At 37.1% G+C, this 27,756-nt stretch overlaps 1 protein-coding gene across 1 annotated transcript; it reads right to left on the bottom strand.

Moving 5' to 3' along the window:
* Positions 1-220: 220 nt before the first annotated feature.
* slco2b1 (solute carrier organic anion transporter family, member 2B1) lies at positions 221-27,756 on the bottom strand. Its single transcript, XM_067375463.1, has 15 exons — positions 27,642-27,756; positions 26,786-26,885; positions 17,410-17,547; positions 17,010-17,172; positions 16,707-16,925; positions 16,528-16,626; positions 16,084-16,214; positions 15,408-15,501; positions 14,329-14,493; positions 13,632-13,815; positions 12,866-13,010; positions 10,983-11,152; positions 9,215-9,279; positions 7,759-7,879; positions 221-937 (listed from the first exon to the last, which is right to left on the bottom strand). Exons 2-15 carry the CDS (start codon positions 26,855-26,857, stop codon positions 724-726), a joined length of 1,980 nt encoding a protein of 659 aa, XP_067231564.1. The 5' UTR covers positions 26,858-26,885; positions 27,642-27,756; the 3' UTR covers positions 221-723.

Genomic DNA, 27,756 nt, shown 5'->3' with positions numbered 1-27,756 from the left:
AGTACAACATGTATAAAAGTGATATAAAATCTTGATTAAACACATGTACAGTATATTTATGTGAAGGTATATTCCACATATGATCATGTGACTGGTTATCTATAAATGTATCATAGTAAAATAAAATAAAAAACAAATCATATAAAAATTTACAGATGCTCTAATATGAATTCATCCACCTTAGATTTGAACATTTAATCAGTAGCACATTTTAAATTGTAAAAAAAAAAAAAAAAAAAAAAAAAGGTAAAATAATGTGCTTTCAAAAATGACCAAAGAGCTTGTTATAAACACGTCACAGTTTAAGAAAAAGCACCACAACAACATTTTTTTCTTATATATAGACATACTTGGCTGTTTGTCTGCACTAAGTAATACGTTCAAATAACACTACTCAGATTTTCTCATTGTCAGCATATAAAAATGACTGCTCACAAACAAAACGTATAAACCAAGGAAAGGCAAGGAAAATATTTCAGGCTTACTGGCAGAGATAATACAGAAACAATAACATGTATTTTAAAGTGGACTTTGTTTCCTTGCATTATTATGTTTGACTGATGTAGAAATTAGTGTGTTCACAGTCTGGTTTCGTCCTGTGTCAGAAATCTGTCCTGTTTAAGTAGTTCCATTTATGGTAAGCTGGGAAACTCCATGTTTCTTAAGCCTTACTAACTTCAACCCCACAAGTAGACATTCCAATCATTCTATTCACTTCTGTCTTCACTCTCTAAGGACACTTTGTGTATTGCAGTGTCCATTTGATTTGCTAACCATCTGTTTGACATCTTTCATTTCTTGGGAACTTTCACTTTTGATCTGGTTGTTCATTTTCTCGTTCCGTTGCTGAGTTGAATTTATCCTCCGAAGCACCATAAAAGACAGGAAGAAACAGACAAAGCCACCACATATAAAGAATATCTGGAGTCCAAGGAATCTGTGAACCAAAAAGTATTTAACATATGTAAGTTTACCTTGCTGAAAATAAGAAGAAGCCTTAGTTGGTTTGATAATATATCAACTGGGATGCACCGATACCATTTTTTAAGGACAGAGTACGAGTACCGATACTTTTTTTTTTAGTACTCGCCGATACCTATACATTTATTAATTTCTTTCTCTCTCTCTCTCTCTCTCTCTTTTTTTTTGGTGATGTTGTTTTCCAAGCACAACACAGTGAGTGAACTAATGAATGTAGGACTATCTTGGCCAGCATTCAGTCACTGGTGTGTTCAAACTGCACGATGGATCGGCGACAGAAGGTTGCACACTGCATGACTTTACAAAAGGAAGAATCGCCGACAACTCTGTTTGGCACGCAAACTACGTTTCACAACCAAACACACGCGAGATGTGACAAGGAAACAACGCGATATCACGCGTGTAAGACCGGAGTTATTATTATTATTATTATTAAAAATGGTAGCCCACAAGAAGCTTGCAATACGAATTGCCTGTGCGCTGATTTTGCAACGAAAACAAGAAAAAGACAAGAAGAATATGGAGGAGGAAATGGTTGTGGAGATGTGAGGAACACGGATTGTGTGTTCTGCAACGAGAGTTAGAGGTAAATACATAACTTTTCAATGTGCTGCTGTGGTCAAGCAAATGTTTGTGCTTTGGTTCTGTTTGATAGAATTGTAATGTTTATCTGAAACAAAGCAATTCTCACTGATATTGTGGTCTGTAACTCCTCCCCGGACTCCCCGCTGCTCTGTATCTTGCTCTCTCATTGGCTGTCGGTCATCGCTGATGTACTTTTCAGTCAGAACACTTTTCACACAGCAGGATTTTGAACCACCGACAGGTCTAGATATTTAGCATGCCAAATATCTCATGGGCGTCGGCGAGTCGTCTGCGATTCTCTCAGATCACGTCTTTGCTCATTCACACTGCGTGATTGTCACTCGCTTGAACGAGCACCGATTTGCCTGTGATTTCGGGCATTTGTCGGCGATTTCTCAAAACCTGTCGGCGAGCCAAAATCGGGGCTAAAATCGTGCAGTCTGAACTCGGCTTAACCTTCAAAGGGCATAATTACCAATATATATATATATAATTGTTGTTAAATAAAAAGAAATTTACAAACAAATTACCAACAATACAACAAATACTATAGAGATACAAATTAAGACTTGTTTTTCAGATACAGTAGGTTTATTTACCATGTATACAATTATTTAATATATTTTGTTGTTTTATTAACATGACAAATATAGGCTACGGTCCCTTTAAGACAGAATCCATGGCTACTGACACATATCCTGTTTTCATCCAAATGTTTATGCCCACTTATAGATGAACTGATCTATAAATGAACATGCATCCCAGAACGATGTGTGTATGATTATAACTGTCTTGTAAAGGGGCTCTTTCACTGCATGTTGCTTTACGCACATTTTATGAGTGAACTATTAGTTTAGATAACCCTTGGTATACCGTGTCTCCTATCAAATTAATGCTCATTTCACAACTTGTATTTTTATGTTTGTGACTTCCTCATCGGATGCAGTGTGTGTTTGTTGCATCAATTGGAGTATAAATGGACACAAATCCACACAGCCCAGTAATCATGCTCGGTTGTAAAAGCTCCCACAGGAGGAATTTTGCCGCTCGGAAATCATACCCATCTCATTGGTTAGGTCAACCCTTTAGGGGTGTGACTTCTCCTGGATCTTAAAAGCCAGAGCACAATGCTCCAACCTCTCTCTCTTGCTGATCCAACCAAAACTGCATCTGTGGGGGTGCTGCCTGTGGGCCTGCAAGGCCTGTATACCTGCCCTGCACTCCAGCCATGTGCTTAACTAGGAGAGAAAAGGAATCTTCCACTAAGATTCAAACTAACTGTGCAAGTTTGTCATCGGTTCTTCATTCAACGCAGAAGACGTCGATTGCAACTTCAGCACCATCGGACTGAATTCTCAGGACTTTCTACGGCAACAGTGTATCCAGACACTCTTCAAAATGGTTTAGGCCTAATGCAAGTATCGAATGATATAATAAATTGCTGCTAGTTAGTTGAAGTTGTAAACCTCGTTTGTTAACTTTGTAATGAATCTGAACATTCTTTCTGGGTTTTTGACTCTTCCCCATATCTCCTAATGTTTCCCACTTCCGGATTCACTCAATCATTTATCATTTTACCCATGTATGTGTGACTTTTTGGTCAATTGCCTTTGTTTATATAATACTCTATATTTCATAATAGGTAACTTACAAACCCGATTCCAAAAAGTTGGGACACTGTGCAAATTGTGATTAAAAAAGGAATGCAATAAATATTTACAAATCTCATAAACTTATATTTTATTCACAATAGAATATAGATAACATATCAAATGAAAGTGAGACATTTTGAAATGTCATGCCAAATACTGGCTCATTTTGGATTTCATGAGAGCTACACATTCCAAAAAAGTCTGGACAGGTAGCAATAAGAGGCCGGAAAAGTTAAATGTACATATAAGGAACAGCTGGAGGACCAATTTGCAACTTATTAGGTCAATTGGCAACATGATTGGGTAAAAAAAGATCCTCTCAGAGTGGCAGTGTCTCTCAGAAGACAAGATGGGCAGAGGATCACCAATTCCCCCAATGCTGCGGCGAAAAATAGTGGAGCAATATCAGAAAGGAGTTTCATAGAGAAAAATTGCAAAGAGTTTGAAGTTATCATCATCTACAGAGCATAATATCATCTAAAGATTCAGAGAATCTGGAACAATCTCTGTGCGTAAGGGTCAAGGCCGGAAAACCATACTAAATGCCTGTGATCTTCAGGCCCTTAGACGGCACTGCATCACATACAGTAATTTAGGGTGACCATATGTGCCATTCTCCCAGGACGCGTCCTGTCCAGGATTTCTAAATTGCCTAAAATGGCTTGAGCCCTTGCCTCTTTAATTGTGAAAGTGGTCTTATCGATGTGCCCCCGGAACGCAATTTCTACATGGAGGTCTGTGCAAGCCACTGTTCTTATTGACAGTCTTCATGCAATGCATTAAAATGTTGTTGTATTTGCAATGTTTTGACCATTCTCTGTAGATCCAGCCTTCTTGCAAGCCACGATCGGTTGATTATGTATAATGCATGCTATTGGTCAAATTATTTTTCAGTCGTTACCTTCCGCAAATATGAAAACAAAACCAAAACTGGGACATTTTATGCAACTTAGAAATCCTGGACAGGACGCGTCCTGGGAGAATGGCGCATATGGTCACCCTACAGGAATGCTACTGTAATGGAAATCACAACATGGGCCAGGATTACTTACAGAAAACATTGTCGGTGAACACAATCCACCGTGCCATTCGCCGTTGCTGGCTAAAACTATAGGTCAAAAAAGAAGCCATATCTAAATATGATCCAGGAGCGCAGGTGTTTTCTCTGGGCCAAGGCTAATTTAAAATGGATTGTGTCAAAGTGGAAAACTGTTCTGTGGTCAGACGAATCAAAATTTGATGTTCTTTTTGGAAAACTGCGACGCCATCTCATACGGACTAAAGAGGACAAGGACAACCCAAGTTGTTATCAGCGCTCAGTTCAGAAGCCTGCATCTCTGATGGTATGGGGTTGCATGAGTGCGTGTGGCATGGGCAGCTTACACATCTGGAAAGGCACCATCAATGCTGAAAGGTATATCCAAGTTCTAGAACAACATATGCTCCCATCCAGACGTCGTCTCTTTCAGGGAAGACCTTGCATTTTACTAAACATGACAATGCCAGACCACATACTGCATCAATTACAACATCATGGCTGCGCAGAAGAAGGATCCGGGTACTGAAGTGGCCAGCCTGCAGTCCAGATCTTTCACCCATAGAAAACATTTGGCGCATCATAAAGAGGAAGATGCGACAAAGAAGACCTAAGACAGCTGAGCAACTAGAAGCCTGTATTAGACAAGAATGGGACAACATTCCTATTCCTAAACTTGAGCAACTTGTCTCCTCAGTCCCCAGACATTTGCAGATTGTTATAAAAAGAAGAGGGGATGCCACACAGTGGTAAACATGGCCTTGTCCCAACTTTTTTGAGATGTGTTGATGCCATGAAATTTAAAATCAACGTATTTTTCCCTTAAAAGATACATTTTTTTAGTTTACACATTTGACATGTCATCTATGTAGCATTCTGAATAAAATATTGAAATATGAAACTTCCACATCATTGCATTCTGTTTTTATTCACAATTTGTACAGTGTCCCAACTTTTTTGGAATCAGGTTTGTAGCATCTTACCATTATATTTAACAGTAGGCTTGTCCACCACATCAAAGATATGAAGTATTGACAATTTAATGAATTACAGAGCTGTGCTATTGTAAATATGTGTTTGTTAGTTTAGTTATGTGTTCATGATTTAGTTAATAAAACTTGTGCACAATACATATTTGGTTCTGACTTACTGTCTGCAATAAATGCCTCTTAAATTATTTAGATTTTGATACCAGCTCTAAGTGCTGTAAATGCTAAGAAATAATTATTTTTCTATGGCCATGAAAAATACCCTTCTCTTAGAATTAATTAATAATCAGTACTGAGTGTTCACAGAATGAAAGTGATCAAGTTGATCTGATTAACTGTTTCAAATAATCACAATTAATAATCATAATAAATTATGAATCAATATTAATATTTCCACTTTGAGCTAATTTGCTACATTAATCATATATATTATATACATTGTGTGTGTATATATATATATATATATATATATACACACACATACACACTGCTCAAAAAATTAAAGGAACACTTTTTAATCAGAATAGCATAAAGTCAGTTAAATTTGTGGGACATTGATCTGGTCAGTTAAGTAGCAGAGGGGGTTGTTGATCAGTTGAAGCTTCTTTGGTGTTAATGAAATTAACAACAGGTGCACTAGATGGGCAACGATGACCCCCAAAACAAGAATGGTTTTAAAGGTGGAGGCCACTGACATTTTTTTCCCTACTCATCTTTTCTGACTGTTTTTAACTAGTTATGCATTTGGCTAGGGTCAGTGTCACTACTGGTAGCATGAGGCGATACCTGGACTCTACAGAGGTTGCACAGGCAGTCCAACTCCTCCAGGGTGGCACATCAATACGTGCCATTGCTAGAAGGTTTGCTGTGTCTCCCAGCACAGTGTCAAGAGCATGGAGGAGATTCCAGGAGACAGGCAGTTACTCTAGGAGAGCTGGACAGGGCAATAGAAGGTCCTTAACCCATCAGCAGGAACAGTATCTGCTCCTTTGTGCAAGGAGGAACAGGATGAGCACTGCCAGAGCCCTACAAAATGGCCTCCAGCAGGCCAGTGGTGTGAATGTCTCTGACCAAACAATCAGAAACAGACTTCATGAGGGTGGCATGAAGGCCCAACATCCTCTAGTAGGTCCTTTGCTCACTGCTCTGCACTGTGGAGCTCGATTGACATTTGCCATTGAACACCAGAATGGGCCGGTCCGCCACTAGCGCCAATAAAACACCTCTGTGAAATCATGTTTCAGTCCATCTGATGCCGCCAGGTTGCACTTCAGACTGTCAGAAGCTCTGTGATGCCCACACTGTCAGGCATGCATACGAGCACATGAGGGCCATACAAACTACTGAGTACCATTTTGAGAAAATGGACAAGCCTGCTGCATCATTTTTTTCACTTTGATTTTCGGGGTGTCTTTCATTTCCATCAAACGATGTGTCGTTCTTTCATTCCTAACATATTACCCAGTCCATATCAGTATAGATATCCAGCATGATATTTTTCCCCATTGAGATCTGATGTGTTTTCATTTTACATTTTTTTTGAGCAGTGTGTAATTATATATATATATATATATATATATATATATATATATATATATATATATATATATATATATATATTAGTGGTGGGCCGTTATCGGTGTTAACGTGCTGCGTTAACATAAGACTCTTATGGGGCGATAAAAAAAAAATATATCGCCATTAATGTATTCTCAAAGTTGGGTTGGGAGCTGGGTCTATACTACGCAAGCTATGATGACTTTCACCTTGATATTTGAGCGCGGATGTATACCTAGCCGAATTGACCCTTCACAAAGACCCGCCCCCCTTAGTTACTGTTGCTTTTTCCGACAAGCCATGGCGCTGTCACGTCACATGCAGTGATAAATGCATCACGGAGCAAAGAGGATACTGACAACACGTCGACAGACAAGACAGAGCAGGTTACTTATGATATTAAACAAAGTCCCAGTTTTAAAACTGTGTAGTTTTTTAAAGAAATTCAAACAATAAAAACCGTTTTGTGGCTCTTTAATGTGTCGTGACCATGGTCGTGACAGATTGCTGTAGCGCTTCAGCTCAAGAGGCTCGTAAACCGATCATCTCTTACTACGAGTGCATTTATAGCATCAAATAAACATGAATGAACATGAGAAAGATGTCAGTACACACAATTTTTCAAGTTTAACTCCACCGAGGTTAATCTTCTAACTCCTGACTGCTTTGTCGGACAAAATGGCAGATTACTTTTAGTCATTTTTTGGGTAGCTCACATATTCTGAATGTCTTCGGCAGAATTCAAATGAGCCATTTTAATCTAGATTAATTCCAAGATTACAGTGAGATATATATATATATATATATATATATATATATATATATATATATATATATTGTGTGTCTGTATATATATATATATATATATATATATATATATATATATATATAAAAGTCATACTAATATATACAATATAAGGCACACTACTTTTCATAGCAGTGTAATTGTAAATTTTACCTGTGTCTGAACATGTCTAAATCATAGTAATGACATGATGTCATCGTCTTGCATTTCTTTCCCCACAAACGGCAGGCGGTATCAATTGCGCGGCCATACAGCACTGGTGCTGGGAGGAATGCTGTCAGGAATTAAAAGTTAATTGTTAATAAACTTGCAAGTACCTCAGTGTAAAATATAATCACTGTGACAATCTTTACCATTCACAGTTTCATGAGTTAAAACATAAAAGACCATGAGACTCATAACTATAAAAACTAAAATATTGTCTTAACACACCTATTCCTGTTAATGATATGATATCTGTTATGATGGTTTCTGAGATATTAGGCTACTCTTTTTTTTTTTTTCTTTCTTTTAAAAGATATCACTACAGCTTTCACAATACTGGGAAAACTTGTTACATAAACAAAGACAGATAACTCTAAACAGGGCAGGTCTGAATATGCCCATAAAAAATGTAGGCCTATGTCAAAACATCATCACTTTTTATTTTATCATTGTAGATAGTGTATGCAGGTCAGACGTAAAGGGTTAGTTCACGCAAAAATGAAATTTCTGTCATTAATTACTCAACCTTGTGTTGTTCCACACCCGTAAGACATTTGTTCATCTTCAGAATGTAAATTAAGATATTCTGATGAAATTCGAGATAGAAAGCAACAAAATTACCACATTTAAGGTCCAAAAAAGGTAGCAAAAACAATGTTAAAACAGTCAAAGTGACTACAGTGGTTCAACCTTAATGTTATGAAGTGACTTTTTGTGCACAAAAACAGAACAAAAAAACTTTATTCAACCAATTCATCTCTCCACTGTCATTCTCCTAAGCTATTTACATCCAGCGCTTCCGTGTTCTACATCAGAACGCCAGCTCAGTATTGGCCGGCTCCTGTGTCACCATCACTCAAATGTGTTGTGCTGCTCTCGTGAACAGCTTGTATGTAAATAGCGTAGGAGAATGACAGGCAAGAGATGAAATTGTTGAATAAAGTTATTTTTGTTTTGTTTTTGCGCAAAAAAGTATCCTCGCCACTTCATTATCTTAAGGTTTATTAAGGAACCACTGTAGTCACATTGACTATTTTAACAAAGTTTTTCAACTTTTCTAGACCTTGAATCTAGTGATTTCATTACTTTCTATTGAGGATAAAAAAAAATGTTATTAATTTAATCAAAAATATTGTAATTTGTGTTCCAAAGATCTTATGGGTCTGGAACGACATGAGGGTGAGTACTTAATCACAGAAGTTTCATTTTTGCGTGAACTATCCCTTTAAACCTGTATTAACTTCATGAGCACCATGGCTTAACACACGTGTGAACTGTTGAACCAAGGCTCTGATTACTACTTGTGTCTTTTGTTCACTTGAACTCAGTACCTCATATTTTGGCTGTAACATGTATTGTCAAATTATGACATGTCCGTTCTGCCTGATTGACTTCTTTTGCTTACCGAGTACTCTAAACAGCATGAACTGAATTCCCAAGGCAAAAGACTTGTCTTCTGGAGTCACAGTCCTGAACAAAAGCCAACAAAACATATTTAGTCAAAACTTCAGTTGGTAACACTTTATTTTAATAGCACACTTTAGACATTCTTTGCAACTATAGTACATGTCTGCTTAATATCTGCTAACACTTTACTTTGAAGCTCCCAAAAACATATTTAACTAAGTAAATTTGCAAGTACGTCAACTTATTCTACTAACCATAACACTAGAAGAATTACAAAACCCCCTATATGGATTGCAATTTAGTTTTGTAAGTCTAATCATCATCAAGTCCTTCTCTAGTCTCCAAGATGGTATCTGAGAGGACAAGAGAGGATTCTAACAAAAAACATCTGTGTCTAACCTCTAGTGGTTATGGAATCCCTCAACTAGACTGCAATGTAAAACCAGGGTGTCGGTTGATGGAGTCTCTGAACAAGGCATATGGCCTTCTTGCAAAAAGACACAGTAATAATTTCCATGAGCTATACACCTCTTTAACTCTCATGTTCCTTACCCTAGGCCCAAGGCCAGAGGTTAACCTCCTAGACAGGTGGTATGGTATAGTCTGACATGCCCGTGCCCTTTCCTAACAGTCTACTAATACTCTAAAGAGAGTTAGTTGACATGAACTTGCAAATTAATTAATAAGTTGACATGTAGTTACAAAGTTACTTATAGTTAGTAGAATGTCTAAAGTAGATTATTGAAAAAAGTATAACCCATCAGTTTATATATAATTTTACGGCATTTTGCATATGAATATGACATGTCACTTCCATTTCATAAATGTCATCTTTAACATATCCCTTGAGGCTTTTTCCAAAACTAAGGGTGGTTTAAGAGGCTGTGGTCTGTTATTATGCTGATGGCAGTTTTTCATGATGTTGACAGGGCCTGCACAGGCAGGTTTTTGACTATGTTTGAATGATACTATGATGTATTACAGCTTAAGGGAATAAATGCATGACAGATGAGCAACATATCTGGCTTTAAAAGACAAAATAAATTAACACATTAGTCATTACAGTGATTAATAGGTCAAACTTCTTACAGGTTTGCAATTTTGATTTCATGCATAATTCTTGCACTAAAGGAAAGAATGTTCATAAATTATAATTAATGAAGTTCACTGCTCTAATATATTTTTTTAAAGCATTGCTATAGCTTTATACAAACATTTTAGTATGCCATAGGTAGCAACTATGCAAGTGTTGCACTACAACAAGCTGCAACCTGCTAAGCGAGTTCACCTCATCACCCTTCCTTTCAAACACGTGCCACAATGTTCACTGCCATAGATTTTAAAGTAGCAACATTAATCCCATTAATGTTCTTCACATACATGTATTTTGCATTTGATTTTCTAAATTTAAATGACATGACATTATCACTCACTACACCTAAAAACACCTGCCTTAAAACCATAATGCAATACTTTATGAAGAGTATGAATATAAAACATATAAACATATATTTAAAGTCAGACCTGATTCAAATTGTTTTAATTTTAAATATTTGTCCGTATATTTTCTGTAACAGACCTATGATATTTCTACAAAAATGACAGATATTCATAATGCCATATAAGCTATTTTCAACCCTTTTTTACAATCATGAAGATTCTCCACTTTTCAAATAAGTAAATATTTCAACATAAAGTGACATTAGACAGTAAATTTCAAAACAGATCATATTTTACATGCACTGCAGTGAAAAAAAAAGGAATACCTGAGGATCATCATAAAAGATGTAGTATGTGAAAGTGAAGCCACAAAGCATGTGATGGAGGACAGGATCATGAAGGGAATAAGGCGATTATTACAACCATTATTACATGGTCCTGGTGACGCAAAGTCTGGAAAATCAGTTGATTTAAAACATCCACAGTCTGTGTAGTTCTGTGGGAGATATAAGGAGATTCAATGTCAGATACTGAAAAGTTGATGCCATTTATTTACCACTACTGTAACCATTGCTGTTAGTCTCATATTTGCAAGGAATTAAAAAAAAAAAAAAAAAAAAAAAAAAAGTTTATATGGATAAACCTGTTCCAAAGTTAGGTAGTAAAGTCATAAAGTAATAAACAAGCAACTATGTTTCTGCTGCATTATAAATGAGTAACATAGACTTTAGACAGCTTCTAAGGAACCTCTCAAACTATAAATCCAGCAACAATATCAAAGAACTTTTGCCGTTTAGACATTTGTCTAAAGCATATATCCATGCCTGGAAGTTAACCATCATACTTATCAGGATAAAACTTTGTTTGTTTTGAGAGCAATTAAAATGAGAAAGTATGCAGGAAGTGTTTGGGCTTCTTCATTTTATATGGCAAAAATAGGTCATGAAACTCTTTGAATGTAAGAAAAAGCAAACACATATGTAGATAGACACACGCATTAAAGGGTTAGTTAATGACAGAATTTTCATTTTTAGTAAACTAACCCTTTAAGTAAGCATTTTACAGATTGGAAATGTACAATAATTTGATCCAAACATGATATTTGTGAAACACAGGTAGATTTTTAAATAATTCTTATTTGCTTTCCAAAAGTGAATTATCTAAATAGTCAAATGACCATCCTATTATGATCTTAGACACATAATCCAACATAAATATGGGCCCTTTTTCTGGCTGCTACCATGTGTGGATCTATTTTACGAATGGGCAGAGGTTGTTACATGTATAGAGGTTGCTGATTTGTTCTGGAAAGCTGAGACTGAGTTATTTCCCCCATGTGTTATGTTTATATAGTAATGTATCCGTGTCCTCATCCCCGCAGTCTGCTTTCAACAGCATTGTCGGTATGCACTTAAAACAAGTCTTGATACATTGAGCTATTGTTTGGTTTGGTTTGTGTAAATGTTTAAAGTGTTATAGATCTAAAAGTGTTTTTTTTTTTTTTTTTGTGGGTGTGTGTGGTATATAGTAGTTTTAATTTAAACTGTTTTAATTGAGACATTTTGTTTTGTTTTACTTATAATTAAGTAATGCATTATGTTTTATTTCTTTCTTTATAGTAGTGGGTCTTTTTGGGGAAGTTCGTCTGTATTAATAACTATAATGTCCCTAGGTTATATTCACGAGATGGTGGATTTGGCTTTGTCAGTATCTTTTTGCATTTATTTCTATGGTCTCGTGTCATGTCTTTTTGTCTAAAATATATGTATGGCACCAACTTCAGATACATTCACTTTTACATTTTACACATTCTTTTTAAACATTTCAAACCTTTAAATAGCTCCTCTTTATTCTTAACCTTCTTATTCTGGTTTTCATTCACTCTCGTAATGATATATGTGGTCCTGTCAGTGGCGTGTATAATCTTTGTGTTTCAAAGAAGAAGAAACATCATACAGGTTTGTAATGAAGTGAGGGCAAATGTAAATGTTAACAGACTGTTCTTTTTAGGGTGAACTATAATTTTAAACCTCCACTGAGTTCAGGAAGTCATTACTTTTCTTCATCCTTCACATAAACTCCTTCACCTCTTTAAACTATTTCAAGCCAAGTACTGTTCTTTCAGAGCTCCTACTGTCAGCCCCTCCCCCCCCTTGTATCATTAAGAAAGTACCACGCATATCCAGTAATGGAAGTAAAAACAGCTTACCACAACTTTACTGTCTTTACTGCGTATTTCTTTCTTACATCCCGCATGACACGGAGAGCGAAACTCTACTCCGTTTGATCCACACACAGGATTGAATAATTCTTCAGGACAGGAACATGCATTGCTACACTGTTGAAAGTCATGACTGTGGGAAAAAATAAGCAAAGTAAAGCAAAAGATTAATGAATATAACAGGGTCAGGAGGATTAAGCATTCAAAGAGCATAAATATCTGCACATGAAGATAAAAAAGACTGCTGCAAATCCATTAAGGAATGTATGAGTGGCCATGATGATTTCAGTCTGCAGTGCAAAACTTTGTAATGGAAAACAGCTGTCAATGATTAGACAGAACAAGATGCTGAAGTCATGCTGTCTAAACTAATATCACAGGGCTTAACCCCATTAAATTTTAATTAATTTTTAACCACATTTTGGCAACTGTTAATCAACAATCTTATATATTTGTTCATATCTGTGTGTTTTTGCTGTCACTCCCTTTCAAAGGAAAACAATATTGCTCAATAGATTTCTCCCTAATTTTTTGCTAGGGTTCTATCACATTTTATTGAATCATCAACTTCTCATAAAATTGTTTCATAAATCTTTACTATGAATGTTGATGGCATAGCTCAAAACTCACTTGTGATTTCTCTTTCATAGAAACTATGTGGTCAGATTAATTTTTAGCCAAAATTGAGTTATGAGGCATGAGAGCACTGAAAACACACAATATTTAAGGCATGTGAGGACCAAACACAACTCACACATTCATTTCAGAAACTTGTTGTGTGGGGCAGCCAAGGAAGAGAAGTGGAATTGCGAACATAACGCTAACCAAAACAGCTATCGTACACATCAACGCTGAGGACCTGACAGACAGACCAAATCTGCGCAGTATAATCCCTCCAGCCATTATGCCTAACATGGCTGAAGGAATATTTATGCCACCTGTGAAAACAAACAAACAAAAAACAGATATATAAAACATTTTATATATAAAAGATTTTATTTTAAAATGTAAAAATATACTTCTTATGTGGCATGTAAGGTAGTAATATTTGTTAATGTATTTCTCTATTTAATTCTTCAGGGTTGACAGAGTTTGGGTGGGTCCCTGGGTTGAAAAACCTTGGTACAATACATTCCATTATTAATCCAAGTGAACAATAAATAGTGAAACATGCTTGTCTCAGACAAAAAGATACAATCTCGCCTTGCTTATTTCCCAGGACTTTGCCTTTGAATCAGATTTTGTTATAGTGACATATTGTATTGTGTGGGATTAGTAGCAGTAAAAGTTTTGAACTAGTAATTTGTACCTTTGAACAATATGATAGGCTGTCACTGGCCTCAAACAAACAGCACATACTGATATGGTTTTGGTGGAGAAAAATAATTTCTTTCTGCATAAAGGCCTTTAAAAAAAAAAAAAGGCGTGCTTAGTTTCTTTCAGTAACTTACCTATCATCATATTGGAAAAGGAGGATGTTTTTGCAAACTGCTTCTCTATGAATTTGCCCATAAATGTGGCCAGTCCTGCAACCATGGCAGCAAGATTCACCTGAGCCAACACTACCAACAAATAAATTGGGTTCCGCAGAGTCCTCATGACGATTTTGGGGAAGCCTTAGGACAGATAAGAGACACTAAACTATTTAAAACAATTGTACATCATAGCACAAAACTAACATCCATGAAGACAAGAACATTATATTCTGGTAGATTAATAAAACAATCTGGATTCATGAAATTGATCTTAAAAATTTAAAAAAGTCAGTGGTTCGGAGTTGGTTTTACATTGCAATCTCCTTAAAAACCAAACACTAAAATTACAGTATTAATATCATCAGGAATGTTATCAGACATAATACACAAGTTCCAAAACTTGTGTCCAATCAAAGTTTGATTGGACACACACCTTATTGTGTAACAAAATATATGGAGAGGGTTATTTTTTCCTGAGAACAAATGTGCTAAGTTCACAACTTTTAACAACTGTTACAGGAAAAGAACATTTGAATTATTAATTTGTAGCTAAGACAATACGTCATTATTTGGCTTTTAGTCAGACATCTCAATCTGAGTAAGTAGGTCAAAATACATAGCGTAAAGTTCCTTTGCTTTACTTAGCATGAGAAGCATTACAAATGCAAGAGATGATATTTTTGAATCTGGCTCTGATTCATTTCTGTTTCATTATGGTCCTAATGTAGTGTGACTTAACAAATAGAGTAATCCTATCCTAAGTTCTAAAGTAGGTCATAAACCTGCATCCTACTCATTAATTACCCAAAATCCAGTTTGACCAGATGTTGAATGCAATGAGATTTTGTGGGTGAGTTCATGGTATCATCTCTGAACTAGCTGCTAAAACAATGCAGGCAGCATGCAAATGAACAACATTATCAGCAGGCAACAATAAGACAATTTATTTTTTATTAAACTCCCCCAGGTTAATGTCTGTCATCTAAACTTGGAAACATTTCTTGTACTTAATTTGAAATGAATAAAATCGCTGATAGGTAAAATGGCAAACACACTTTTTAGGAACTCAGTAAGAGAAACCTCTTCCGTCGTGTCAGTTCCACACACCATTTTCTCTGTTGATGGCTCAGCAGGTGCCTCTTCGATTTCCTGAGAAAATTGAAAACTAAATTTGTTTTTGAAATACCATATCAATAATATGATCAAGTTCATAGTGCAAAAATCTGTGGTGTAGCCTGAGAGATACATATTGTAAACTGGTTTACAACAGCAAACCATCTTAACCTGTTTGTCCTAAAACTTTTTTATATCATTTTTTTATTTAATTTTTTTAGCATCTGATATTTGAACATACTCATTTACAACATTCAGAAAATAAACATTTAGTTCAAGAATAGAGCACACACTTTGTATTTTATGAGAGGTTAGCATGTTATTTAATCAAGTTAAGCAAGAGGGGCAAGAACAGGCTGAGACAAGCTCCTCTGGGACTCAAGTTTCTTTCCTTGTTTTTAGTTTTTTAAAACATATTGTGAAAGACCCAAGAGTGCTTCAGGAACAATGCCAGAATCTTAAATGACAGCAAAAAAAAAAAAAAAAAAAAAACTCACATTCAACTGCTTTATATCAAACTCATCATCACTGATTAGTCAAAATTTACACATTTTTTTGTAAATTTAGTAAATGTACAGAATCAAAAAGGCCAAAGATGAGCTCTGTGATATACATCACCTCTCTGGACATCTTCCTAGGGAAAAACATGTATGGCAAAGAAGTCAGGAGAAGGAGGGTGGCAGCTACCAAGAATCCCAACCACCAAGCTCCAACCCATCTGGGGTCATCATTTTCCAAATCTATTTCTCCTGAAAAGTGTAAATAACAGCTCATTCATCATCAATCTCTCACATATGAGAGGCATGAAGCCAAGCTTACTAAAAGCTCCCATCTGTGTTTGATACACCAAGCAACATTGCTAAACATGTTGAATCTTGAGGTCAAACATTCTATTTAAAATCTGTATAGGTTGTCAAAATGCACTCGTCTTAACATGTTAAGTATTTATAAGCATTTATTTAGCATTTATTTATAATGGCATCTCATGCCATTTAAGTGCAGTAAAGTGTGTAAATGTGACTTTACATTTATGAAGGTGTAGACATGGCATATAAGACTCACCTAAAGACATCTTGTCAACGTCAACAAAGAAACGAAGTACGGCAGATGACATCATGTAGCCAAATGCCGGCCCAATTACAGTAACTGCGAAAAGTATGCCTGTAAAAAAAAGACAAAATTTGATGAACCACTGTATTTTGAGAATTAATGATTAATCAAAACTTAATATTTGATCAAACCTAGGTAGAAAGGTGAACTCCTCTTTTCTGCATAATCATCTATGTAGGAAATCCCAAAAGGTTGTATGGGGACACCGCCAATGCCCAGCAGTAACTGGCCCAGTAGAAATATTGGATACACTCCACTGCCAGTTTTGTTTTGATTGCATTTCTGATTAGATTCCTCCTCAGAGGAATTGTTATCCAGTTGGCAAATACCCGAGTAGTTGTCTTTCTTGTCTGTGCAACAAATACATACAGGTTAAATACAATCCGTTAAGTACAACTAAAAAATGGCTAATTTAAAAGAAAATGCTCACTCACTGCTATTGATGCCCGTGTAGTCGTATTTTCCATCAATGAAGTGAGGTAGTGCTATAAGGAACACCCCCATGCTAGCAATCATTGCTCCGATTCCAATACATCTCGGCCGATGTACACGACTCCCAAAGAAACTCACAAACACGATAAGAACCGTGTTCCCCACCTTTGTTTAATAACAACAAAACTTACATTGCATGATCAGATATAGTTAATAGTAGTCTTTGCTGATGCAGTACCATTTCATATTAAAACTTTGTGCATGAACATACAGATTTAATAATGAAATAATTGCTAATCAGGTGCTAACAGGTGCCAAATACAACCTGAAATTAAGTGATTTGCCTTCAGGCCGTTCATGATATTGTGTTAGCACCATTCAAAGTTAGCATTTTATTCTTGCCTCATTAAAGGCTGCAAGTAGTCCCATCATCTGACTAGAAAATCCATATCGTCTCTCAATAGTGGTTATGGACCCCTTCAGATAACCAGACACCAAGAGCTGAGAAAGCTGTAGCATCCCATGACACAGTACAAAAAACTGAAACACACAAAAAAGTGATAAATTTATATACCTTTTAGTAAACATTCTGTAAATATGCAAAAAAAAAAAAAAAAAAAACATATTTCGGAGTCAGTGGGCAAAGAATCATTGCAGTTCCCTTTTGAAAGGGAACTCAACTCTGCGTTTGCTTCACGCTATGGGGAACGTCCACGTGACTCCGTGACGAAAGCCAAATGTCAACAAACTCCAATCCTATTGGCCGGCAACAGCCAATGACGAAATGGGGCATGACCCCAGAAGTATAAAAGGCACGCCTAGCGAAACAGTCAGTATCTTTTTGTCTTTTGGGACTGTTGTGTGTAGCCATTGTTATTCAGCAAACGGTAAGAAAGCAACATGTCTTCTGAGAATGTTTGCAAGGAGAAACACTTTAGGAAGTGTGCTGACCCGTGTCCGAGGTTTCTGACACCGGAGGACACACACAACCTTTGCGTTCTTTCAGCTTTTCCTTTAAGCATTGTTTTTAAGTAGCATGTGTTTGCTCACATAGTTTTTTACACTGTCACAGGTAAATGCCCATGTCTGTCTGAGGTAGTTAACCTTTCTTGGCCTTCCCTAGACCATGTTGGCGTTTGGTTCCCTGTAGTCACTTTGTTAGGGTTCATTGCCTGTTGGAATGTGTAGACTATAGCTCAGGTTGTAGTTAGCTATCTCACAATTTGGTGGGTTAGAGCTGGTTCCCTTTGAGCTTGGTACCAGTATATTCAGCTGTATATAGTTGGTGTTATAATGAGGTAGGCCCTGTATATAATGGCGTAGGCCCGTATAGGCCTCCTTTCTAGCTTGCATGTTGGCTCAGTTTTTGTGTTTATACTGTCAATCGAGCTGTTTGCCACTTGTTTCTGAAATTGTAGGCCCTTCAAGTCCTCCTTTTTAGAGGATATGTTGGCATAATGCTTGTATAAAACCACTGCTGCCATGAGCCATGCACCACCTCTTCGAGTAGGCCTTAGCAGGCCTCTCGTGAAGTATGTTGGCATTATTTGCATTAAGAAATAATTTGCATGGCCTGACGGTTGGTATGGTTATGGTCACCACTGGCTGATGCCACGTGTATGCTAAGGGCTCTACGGGCCTCACATGTAGCATGTTGGAGTTCAGCTGTGTACTCCTTCAGTAGAATTGAAGTTACTTCTGAGTACTTTCTGAGTTGTTGACCTCTCAGGGTTGGGTTATTTGTGGTAAAACCTTACTTAGTTCGGTTTTAACTACATTAGCCTTCTTGAGTCTAGGTTTTTTAATTGATTACAACTTTTGTGTATTCCTAGAACCCTTACGGCCGCTAGACTAACGCTATTGTCTTAGAGTTTTTTTAGGCCCTCAGGGCTGCCTTTATGGACATATTAGCGTTTATGGTAGTATAATTCCTTTACTGTGAATTATCAGTCTTCCTGACTAAGCACTTCTAGTTGGCCAGGGCCCCAGGTGATGATTTAACCTCCTACGGGGTGGTTAATCATCCCTGTTGGTGCCTCAAACACTGTCACGAGCTAATGCTACGTTTCTGCCGAGGTCATAGGCCACTTAGGCCTTCTTTAGCAGTTGATGGCGTATGTTGTACTCCTCCTGTGTTAAGAGGTAAAAGGTTCTTTTACTAAGTACACTGCTCATTGGATTGTATTAGGTAGATGTTCCTATGGAAAGTACTGTGTGAATTAATACATATTCCTTGGGTATGAGGGAATATAATTTTCATATGTGAATCATGTAATCCATATGAATTAGGTAGGCCCCCTTTATGGCCTCCATTATTGTTTGCCCACAGTATGGTCTACCCGTTAGTTTGAACTTTGTGCTTCCCTGCTGGGTTGTCTGTGTAATGGTACTTAGTTCCCTAAGCTGTTCATGGGTAGTAGGCCTTCAGTAGCCTCCTCCTGAGGTTCAGCCCTAGGATGGTTTGTGCTTTCCTTTATGAGGGACAGCCTCCTCAGTGCAAATAATCAAGCGCTCAGTAGATCCAAGGATGAGCGAAAGCATACTCCCCTCGATGGGAGGGTTTATAGCACTCAGCTGAGTTCTGCTCTCCAGGATGTTGGTCTCTATGTGGCCACAAGAAACTGAAGCACTGTATGTTCAAGGTTGTTAGGCCCTCTGGGCCACCTTTTTTGGACATACTGATTGTCTTTGGTGTACTCCTCTCATTTTAGAGAATTGTAAGTATTTTACAGAGTACATCTCTGGCTGGCCAGGGCCCCAGGTGATAATGTAACCTCCTAATGGTTTGGTTATATTCCTTCTTCTCCTCCTCATTGCAAATAATCAGGCACTGAGTAGATCCTAGGTTTGAGTGGATTTTACTCCCCTCAATATGAGGGTTTCTAGCATTCAGCTGAGTTCTGCTCTCCAGAATGCCCAACTCTAAGCATGGGTTTGACTTGCTTACTGCCCCTTTGCAGTCGCTCTTACTCGCTCTCTTCTCTGAAGAATGCATTTTTTGAGATTCTGTGATTCAGACAGGGTTGGCTAAGACTAAGTTTTGTCTATTAAACCAAGTTGTCCTCCCTGGTGGCAGTGGGGGTGATGTTGTTGTTGCTCCTTGCGGTTCCCCAGCCACATTTCCTTTAAAGGGCCACTTTTCTTCTGAAAATTTGGTCCCAGAAGCCAGAGCGAGAGCCTTGGTAGTAGGGATGTCCAGATCCGATCACATGATCGGAAATCGGGCCCGATCATGTGGTTTCAGACTCGATCGGAATCGGACATTACCTCCCGATCAGGACTCGGATATATATGTATTAGGGGTGCAACGGTTCTCTGTAAAAAATCGAACCATACGGTTCTCCACTTACGGACCGCACTTGCACTGCGGTCCATCTCGAATGACGACGCATCTATTGGTTAATATGGTTTGTTTAAAATAGCAACTTGGAATACAGACAGAATTCAGATAATATATGTTTCAGTCGATGGATGCGCAAAACGTTACAACAACGATAATCAGAAAGCGTGGACAAAACAGTCACTCTTTGTAAACTGTTAACTGCGAGTGCCGTCTGCTCTAATGTCCAGTCATTTACGCCGTCATCACCCGGGTGTTGACACACGTTGCACACGTTGCTGTCTGTATTTAAACTAACTCGTTTAAGCCTTGCTGATTTAAACCTTAAAGAACAAGACGCGAAAGAGAACTCGCACGCGCTGTGAGAAGATTTCTGTGCGCTCATCCGAAGCGCGCACGCGCTTATTCCAGTCAGCGCGCAAATACTGAGTTCTCTTTCACGCCTTGCGCTTCGGCGGCCACATTCATACAAAAATTATGTCAACATGCCCGTCCTAGCGAGTATCCTAGCAAACATAGTCGGTTATGTCTTAAGTGAACGTATATTAGCCGAGAAAGACAGCGCATGTGGAACAGTAGGCTATATGTACTGGATCGTGCATGTCTTAAAGGGAAAACAACTATTCCTGCTGCCTGTATTTAATGTTAAATCAAACAACAAATAACAAAGAAATTACTCACTGCTCTTGACTGAATAGTTTTTGTAACTTCAATAATGATTAATCTTTATTTATTTTATACAGTAAAGATAATATATATTTTATATTTGATTACTATTTGAAAACCGAATACCTGAAAAACCTGAAAAGCACTGTTCCTGGATCTGTTTTTTTGCTCTTCTTTATTCTTTTTTATGTAGGCTATTAAGTATCGGATCGGGACTCGGTATCGGCAGATACTCAAAATCAAATGACTCGGACTCGGACTCGAGGGCAAAAAAACGTGATCGGGACATCCCTACTTGGTAGGTTCTCTACGGAAAGCCTATTTTAGGCTCAGCTTGGGCTATTTGGCCGTAGGGAATGCTGTCACTTACAGCCTTGTGCGACCCAAGGGTGAGTTGCTTCTTTTTTTCCTCTGGAGCCATTTCTATGTTTCTTAGCCATTTCCTGTCTTGCACTCCCCTCAAGCATGGCGGCATGGGTATTTCGTTCCCCATAGCGTGAAGCAAATGCAGAGTTGAGTTGTTTCACTTTACGAAAGGGAACGTCTCAGGTTACGTATGTAACCATAGTTCCCTGAGAACAGGAAACAAGACTCTGTGTTTCCTTGCCATGTTTCGGGCTGCCTGCTGAACAGTCCTTCAAGACAAATTAACCCTCTGGGGTCTTAAAAATCACATAATAATGACCTGAAATGACTTGCATAATAATGAGCTCTTTCAGTCAGGTAGGCTGTGAAAAAACCCCTCTGTGATCATGTCTCAAGCTCATCATGGTGTAAATCAAACATACAGAAAAAAACAGCAATACTGTGAAATATTATTACAATTTAAAATAATGGTATTCTATTATATACTTTAAAATATAATGCATTTCTGTGATGCTCTATGGCATTTCATATAGGGTTTTATAGGGTTTTAGCTTAAAAGCATGCACATTTTGAGAAATATTGATGGATTCTCATTTGTTTATGTCAATTTTATATACAGAAGAGTAATATTTATTCAATATGTATTGTCATCACTATGAATGCTGGATACTGTTTCAATTCATACTTGCAGCCGGTGGGCGCTCTGTACACCTTTAGGCCACAAATTCATATAAAGAAGAAAAGGCCATGTGACAATCCAGGAACTAACCGAACTAACAGAGGCCAGATATCACTATAACATCCAGATAAACACTTTTCAAGACAATAAATGCACAATTGAGATGATGTATGAATGTATTGACTCAGAATTTGCCTCTGAATAGTACTCCCTCCATGGGCGTGGCAGATTAAAATGATGTATAGCTCTTAATTGTATGTGCAACATTGACAAAGTATTTTGAGTCTCTTTCACACTGGTAAGAAAAAAAACACGGTGGTATCGCCGGCGTGACCGCCGACCCGAGGTAGTTAAGATACTGACTGTTTCACTAGGCGCACCTTTTTATACTTCCGGGGATACGCCCCATTACGTCATGGGCTGTCGCCGGCCAATAGGATTGGAGTTTGTTGACATTGGACAGGTGGACGTTCCCCATAGCGTGAAGCAAATGCAGAGTCTCGTTCCCTGTTCTCAGGGAACTATGGTTACATAGGTAACTGGAGACATTTAGCTCTGTTAGTGTTGTTATTTATTGTAAAGATGATTTTCTTTAATCTTTTAATTAGTTTTAAGTGTTCAAGCCAAGTTAAGCTGTCTCCTTACAAATTTAAATTGATTGTTCAAGTTAATAGGATAATAGGATTTTTAGCTGTGCAGTAGTTATCAGTAGTTATTATTTGCTGTACAGCTATTTCAGAGCATTTAGTTGTCACGGGTGCTGGCAGGAAGCACAAAAAGATGAAGATTCAAACAATATAATTTTTAATCCAAATATGTACAACAGGAAAACTCAGGGAAGCAGACATAATGTGCCTTAACATAGACGAGAACGGACAAAGAATGACGGAGAACAGAGAGACTAAATACATGAAGCAAAAAAAAAAACAAACAAAAAAAGCATTTTAACAAGGTAATTAACCTCCTACTGAGTTTCAGCCCTAGGCTGGTTTGTGCTTCCCTGTATGAGGGTTTTTAGCGCACAGCTGAGTTCTGCTCTCCCAGTATGTTGGTCTCTATGTGGCCACTAGAAACTGAAGCACTGTATGTTCAAGGTTGTTAGGAACTCTGGGCCACCTTTTTTTTTCAACAAAAAAGCATCTTAACAAGGTAATTAAGAGGATACAGGTAAATGACTAATCAAACAATGTGGAAAACTAGGTCAAACTAAGAAACACAAACAGCGGACATGTAACAGTAGTAATGAGATAAACATAAAACAAGAACAATATAAGGATGTGCAGTGAATATAGGGAAATTAATATTGTCCTGGCCAAATCTAAAGTCAGGAAACTTAACTTAGTTACACCTCTAATAAAATAGTGCATTGTTAAAAGAAGCTTCCATCACTGCTTAGATAGGTTTGAAGAAATTCTTACAGTGTTTACACTGTTTTTAAAACAAACAAACAAACAAACAAACAAAAAACTACCGAACCTGTAGACTGGCAAATCATGTCACAGTGCAGGTAGATTAGATGCCCAGTGTCATGTTACATTGATATATTGTGACCAGTATTGGGGGTTACATGTAGCGTGAGTTACGTAATCACAAAGTAACAAACTATCTGAGTTACTTTCTCAAATAAGTAACACAAGTTACTTTGTTTTAAAACAAATATACTTTATGTATTTAAACTCACTTTATTAACCAACGTATTTACTGCTAACCTTCGATGATCCAATTCAACCATACTAAGCAAAAATGACTTTAAATAAACAACATGTTTCTTTTTTTTTTATTGCTGAAGTAAGAGGCTGCATCCGAAATCACATACTTCCCTACTATATAGTAGGTGAAAAACAGTATTTGACATAAGTAGTATGTCAGAATTCTCAGTACTCATAAAAGCATAGGGAAAAAGTACCCAGATGACGTACTACTTCATCTGAGATTCTGATGTGTGCATACGATGGACACTTTACTATCCCATGAGACCAAAGGAGAGGATTTGTGAATGGCAGTGAAGCGATGCAACTGACGCTAAAAGGTCAAGTAATAATGACAGCATGGTGAATGTAATACGTTCAGATTACATTCATACTACACACATACATACTATATATAGAAGGTACTTTTTTAGCGGTCGTGGAGTACTGGAGTAAAATAAGTACCTTCTCTATGAGAATATGCGATTTTGGACAGCCAGACGGTGCGTTCCAAACGTGATATATCGCCCTCCGAAGGGCACTTCGGAGTGAAAATAATCATGCGCGCCATGTTGAAGGGTCATTCCAAACCGAAGTGCTCAAAACTGGCCACTTCAAAGGGCCCTTCGGAATGAAGGATTTCGAAGGGTACAACTGATGGACACTTCAGGCCCCCACTATCCTTTGCACAGGGAAGTTGTTTGACGTCACAGAATGGGTACATGAAGCTCAGAGTTCGATTTTAACTATAAATGTATGTATAGTATTTTTCTATACTATTGTAATATTTATACAAGTTAGATTTGGTACATCATTATGGTCAAGACGACATTGTACTTCAACAAAAATACTTTACAGCTCCCTTTATCAGTCCATTCAAATGTTTAAAATACATAGATACAATATAGCCTATATGCGATAAACCTATAATAAATAAATAAACTAACGTTAAACAAAAAGCGCAGCTTGCACAATCTGCAGCTCTTTGATTGTCTCGTTAAAATGATGCAGAAGTGCGTTCCAAAAGAAGAGTTTTTTTGACCACTACACCCTTCATCCCTTCGAAGCTCTCACTCCAGAGGGTAAACCCTTTGAAGGGATTAGGGCATAGGGATGAGCCCTTCCGAATGGAACGCAGGGAGAGTATTAACCTTTCTTCTCCTGCGTCCTATCCTTTTGTAATTCTGAAAGGTTTGTTTGAGCTGTGCCCTCTACTGTACAGGAGTGATTTTCAACCTGAGGCTTATTCATCTCACTTTTGGTGGGAAAGGACCTTTACATTTGTTAAAAATATAACTTTTTTGTGTTGTTATTAAAAACAAACTAGCAAGCCTATCCCAGATGAGAAAAAGTAATGCAAAAGTAAAGTAGCACATTACTTTCCATCAAAAGTAACTAAGTAATTAAAGTAACTAAATTAAATTTGCCGCACTGACAAACAGAAAGGTGCTTGGTTTGACAGTGACTTCTGTAAGAGCTGTACTTCATACATAGGTAAACTATTGATAATAAACATTAGACAACAGACAGAGTGTGCCGTTTTCTTCATGGATAAAATATCAAATGTTAAATAGGGGTAAGATGTATCAAAAGATGTGTCAGTGGGTAGGCTAAGCTGTAGCAATCTCCTAAATACAGCTTTTTTTATAGGCCTATATATTAAATAATTTTTGCTTAGTTAATGTTAGCTTTCCCAAAGGTCACATTTGTATATAATTAGGGATATTTATATGTTTGGCATGGTAAAGGATATGTTTGGAATAAATCTGCTATGTTGCTGCTGAGCAAGTATGGGATTTGCTACTGTCAATATATATTAGGGCTGGGCGATATGGCAAAAAAATAAAATCTTGATTTTTCAGAACGATTGACCGATTCATGATTTTTTTTTTTTTTCAACTGTTTAACTAGTCACCTTGAAAAAACTTAACTACAATCTGATTTAAGTAACATTCTTTTTATTAACAATCTGGTTAAAAAAAGTTCCATTCCAAGTGCACCACACATGAAGTGATCAACAATTTGCTAAATATCTTTGCAGAAATAAGCCTGAAATGTACAAATGTTGTACAAACTTATCTTAAATGCATCCTACTTAGAAATAATATAAAATAAGATGCTAAATATTTCCACCACTATGTCCAACTTCGTTCAGCATCCTGTTAGTGAGGTCAAAAAACGCGTTCTCATGACAGAAGTGATGTCTCGCCCATAGACTTCAATGAGTGCGAGACATCACTTCCGTTATCAGACCTCACTAACCGGATGCTGAATGAAGTTGGACATAGTGGTGTATTAGAGGTAAAATGATATAAATACTGTTTGGTTTATCGCACAAACCGATTGTTTCGTGTCTCAGGACATCAATGCGTCGTCACGAGCCGCAGGGTTTAATTTGGATTTGTCTATGGAAGTTTTTTCGACTCTTATTGTTCAAGTTCCCAATCACTCTTATTATTTGACTGACAGACGGCAGCGGTTGGAGTTAAAAATCAGCATTTGTGTTCTACTGAAGAAACAAAGTCACCTACATCTTGGATGCCCTGGGGGTAAGCTGATAAACATCAAATTTTCATTTTTGGGTGAACTATCCCTTTAAGAACCAATGGTTCACATACTTATGAACAGGGTTATTTTAATAAATTCAGCTATTGTTTTGTCTTGTGAACTAAATGTAAGCATCTTTTATGTAAAATATCTTACTCAGGACAGTACTAAACAAAAAATAACATGCATTTTGTATGATCCCTCTTATTTTATTAAAAATATTCACATTTTCACAGATATATATGTATATATATGATATGTGTGTGTGTGTGTGTGTGTGTGTGTGTGTGTGTGTGTGTGTGTGTGTGTGTGTGTGTGTGAACAAGTAAGACATGCTGCTGCTGTACAATATAGCGTTTCTGAAAGCTCATTGGCTACTGATATCAGCAGTGCCCTATAGAGAATGATGTGAATGCAAGCAGATTAAGTGAAGGACCTATCAGCCTGCTCCCTCTAGAATTTCATGACAGAACTTTGTTTTTGGAACCTTACCTTGATATTGTTAAAGAGACCTATTGATCTGCGGGGTCTCACTGTCTGTGGGTTTCCTTCAATAGCTGTCATTTTGTGTAATCACAAGTTGCAACACATTCTGGAGAAATAAAATCAAAACTATTAAAGGTATCTTGCCTTTCCACAGCAAAACAAATATGGATTTATTTACAACTTGCTTTTTTAGCTTTCATTTTAATCTTGAAATGTGGAAAGTTGCAATCTGCTGAAAGTTACAATCAGTTAGTTGTTTCCTGCAAGCTATTTAAAATGAGCAGAAAATGCTTATGTTCTTAAGCTAACTTGATTACATGTAGTTGTTTTTTTTATGATGACGTGTTTCAGGTGCTCTGCTGTTCGCATGAAAGCAGCTGTTTAGTTCATAGGAACTTGGAAAGCAGAACTTTTCATTATGTCACTATTGCGTAAGACTTACTATAAAGGGGTCTTTGTAGTGCTTTGCTCTGGTTTTGTATCAGCACTTTCAATTAATTGAATTCAGCTCCAGAATAGAAGTATTGGGGAGAATGTGTCCAATATCATCTATACATGTTCTATTACATACAAATTATTGAGTACACTCAGGATAAGAAAATATGAACTGAGACTAAATTTGACTTCATTTTTTAAAGAATACATTACTTTCTACTTTAAGTATAAAACAAATATCTATAGGAATATATATATATATATATATATATATATATATATATATATATATATATATATCCTCAACAACATCCTCATCCTTCTTTTCTGTCTTTTCTGTCCTAGATTTATGTCACAATTATGACACATTAGCATGCCCAAGCTAGCTGAGCATCTTGAGTTCATGAATTAACAAAAGTCTACTTACAGCTTGCTGAAACTGAAGAGTTGGAGAAAGTCTACACACTTTCACTTTAGGAAGTTAAGTAGCTGCGGTGGGCGGGCTTTTAGGATTGTGCAATCCAAGTATTTGGCTGTGATTT

The sequence above is a fragment of the Chanodichthys erythropterus genome, chromosome 22 (assembly GCF_024489055.1).
Source record: "Chanodichthys erythropterus isolate Z2021 chromosome 22, ASM2448905v1, whole genome shotgun sequence".
Taxonomy (NCBI): Eukaryota; Metazoa; Chordata; class Actinopteri; order Cypriniformes; family Xenocyprididae; genus Chanodichthys; species Chanodichthys erythropterus.
This window is presented reverse-complemented; position numbering and strand designations above follow the sequence as displayed.

Bases quoted from the DNA above. Each gene is read 5' to 3' on its own strand.
- slco2b1 (XM_067375463.1), bottom strand. From the start codon at position 26,857: ATGACAGCTATTGAAGGAAACCCACAGACAGTGAGACCCCGCAGATCA. The intron at 17,548-26,785 runs GTAAGGTTCCAA...TGTGTGTTTCAG, and splicing joins GTCTCTTTAACAATATCAAG to TTTTTTGTACTGTGTCATGG. The intron at 17,173-17,409 runs GCAAGAATAAAA...TATTAAACAAAG, and splicing joins TACTTGCAGCCTTTAATGAG to GTGGGGAACACGGTTCTTAT.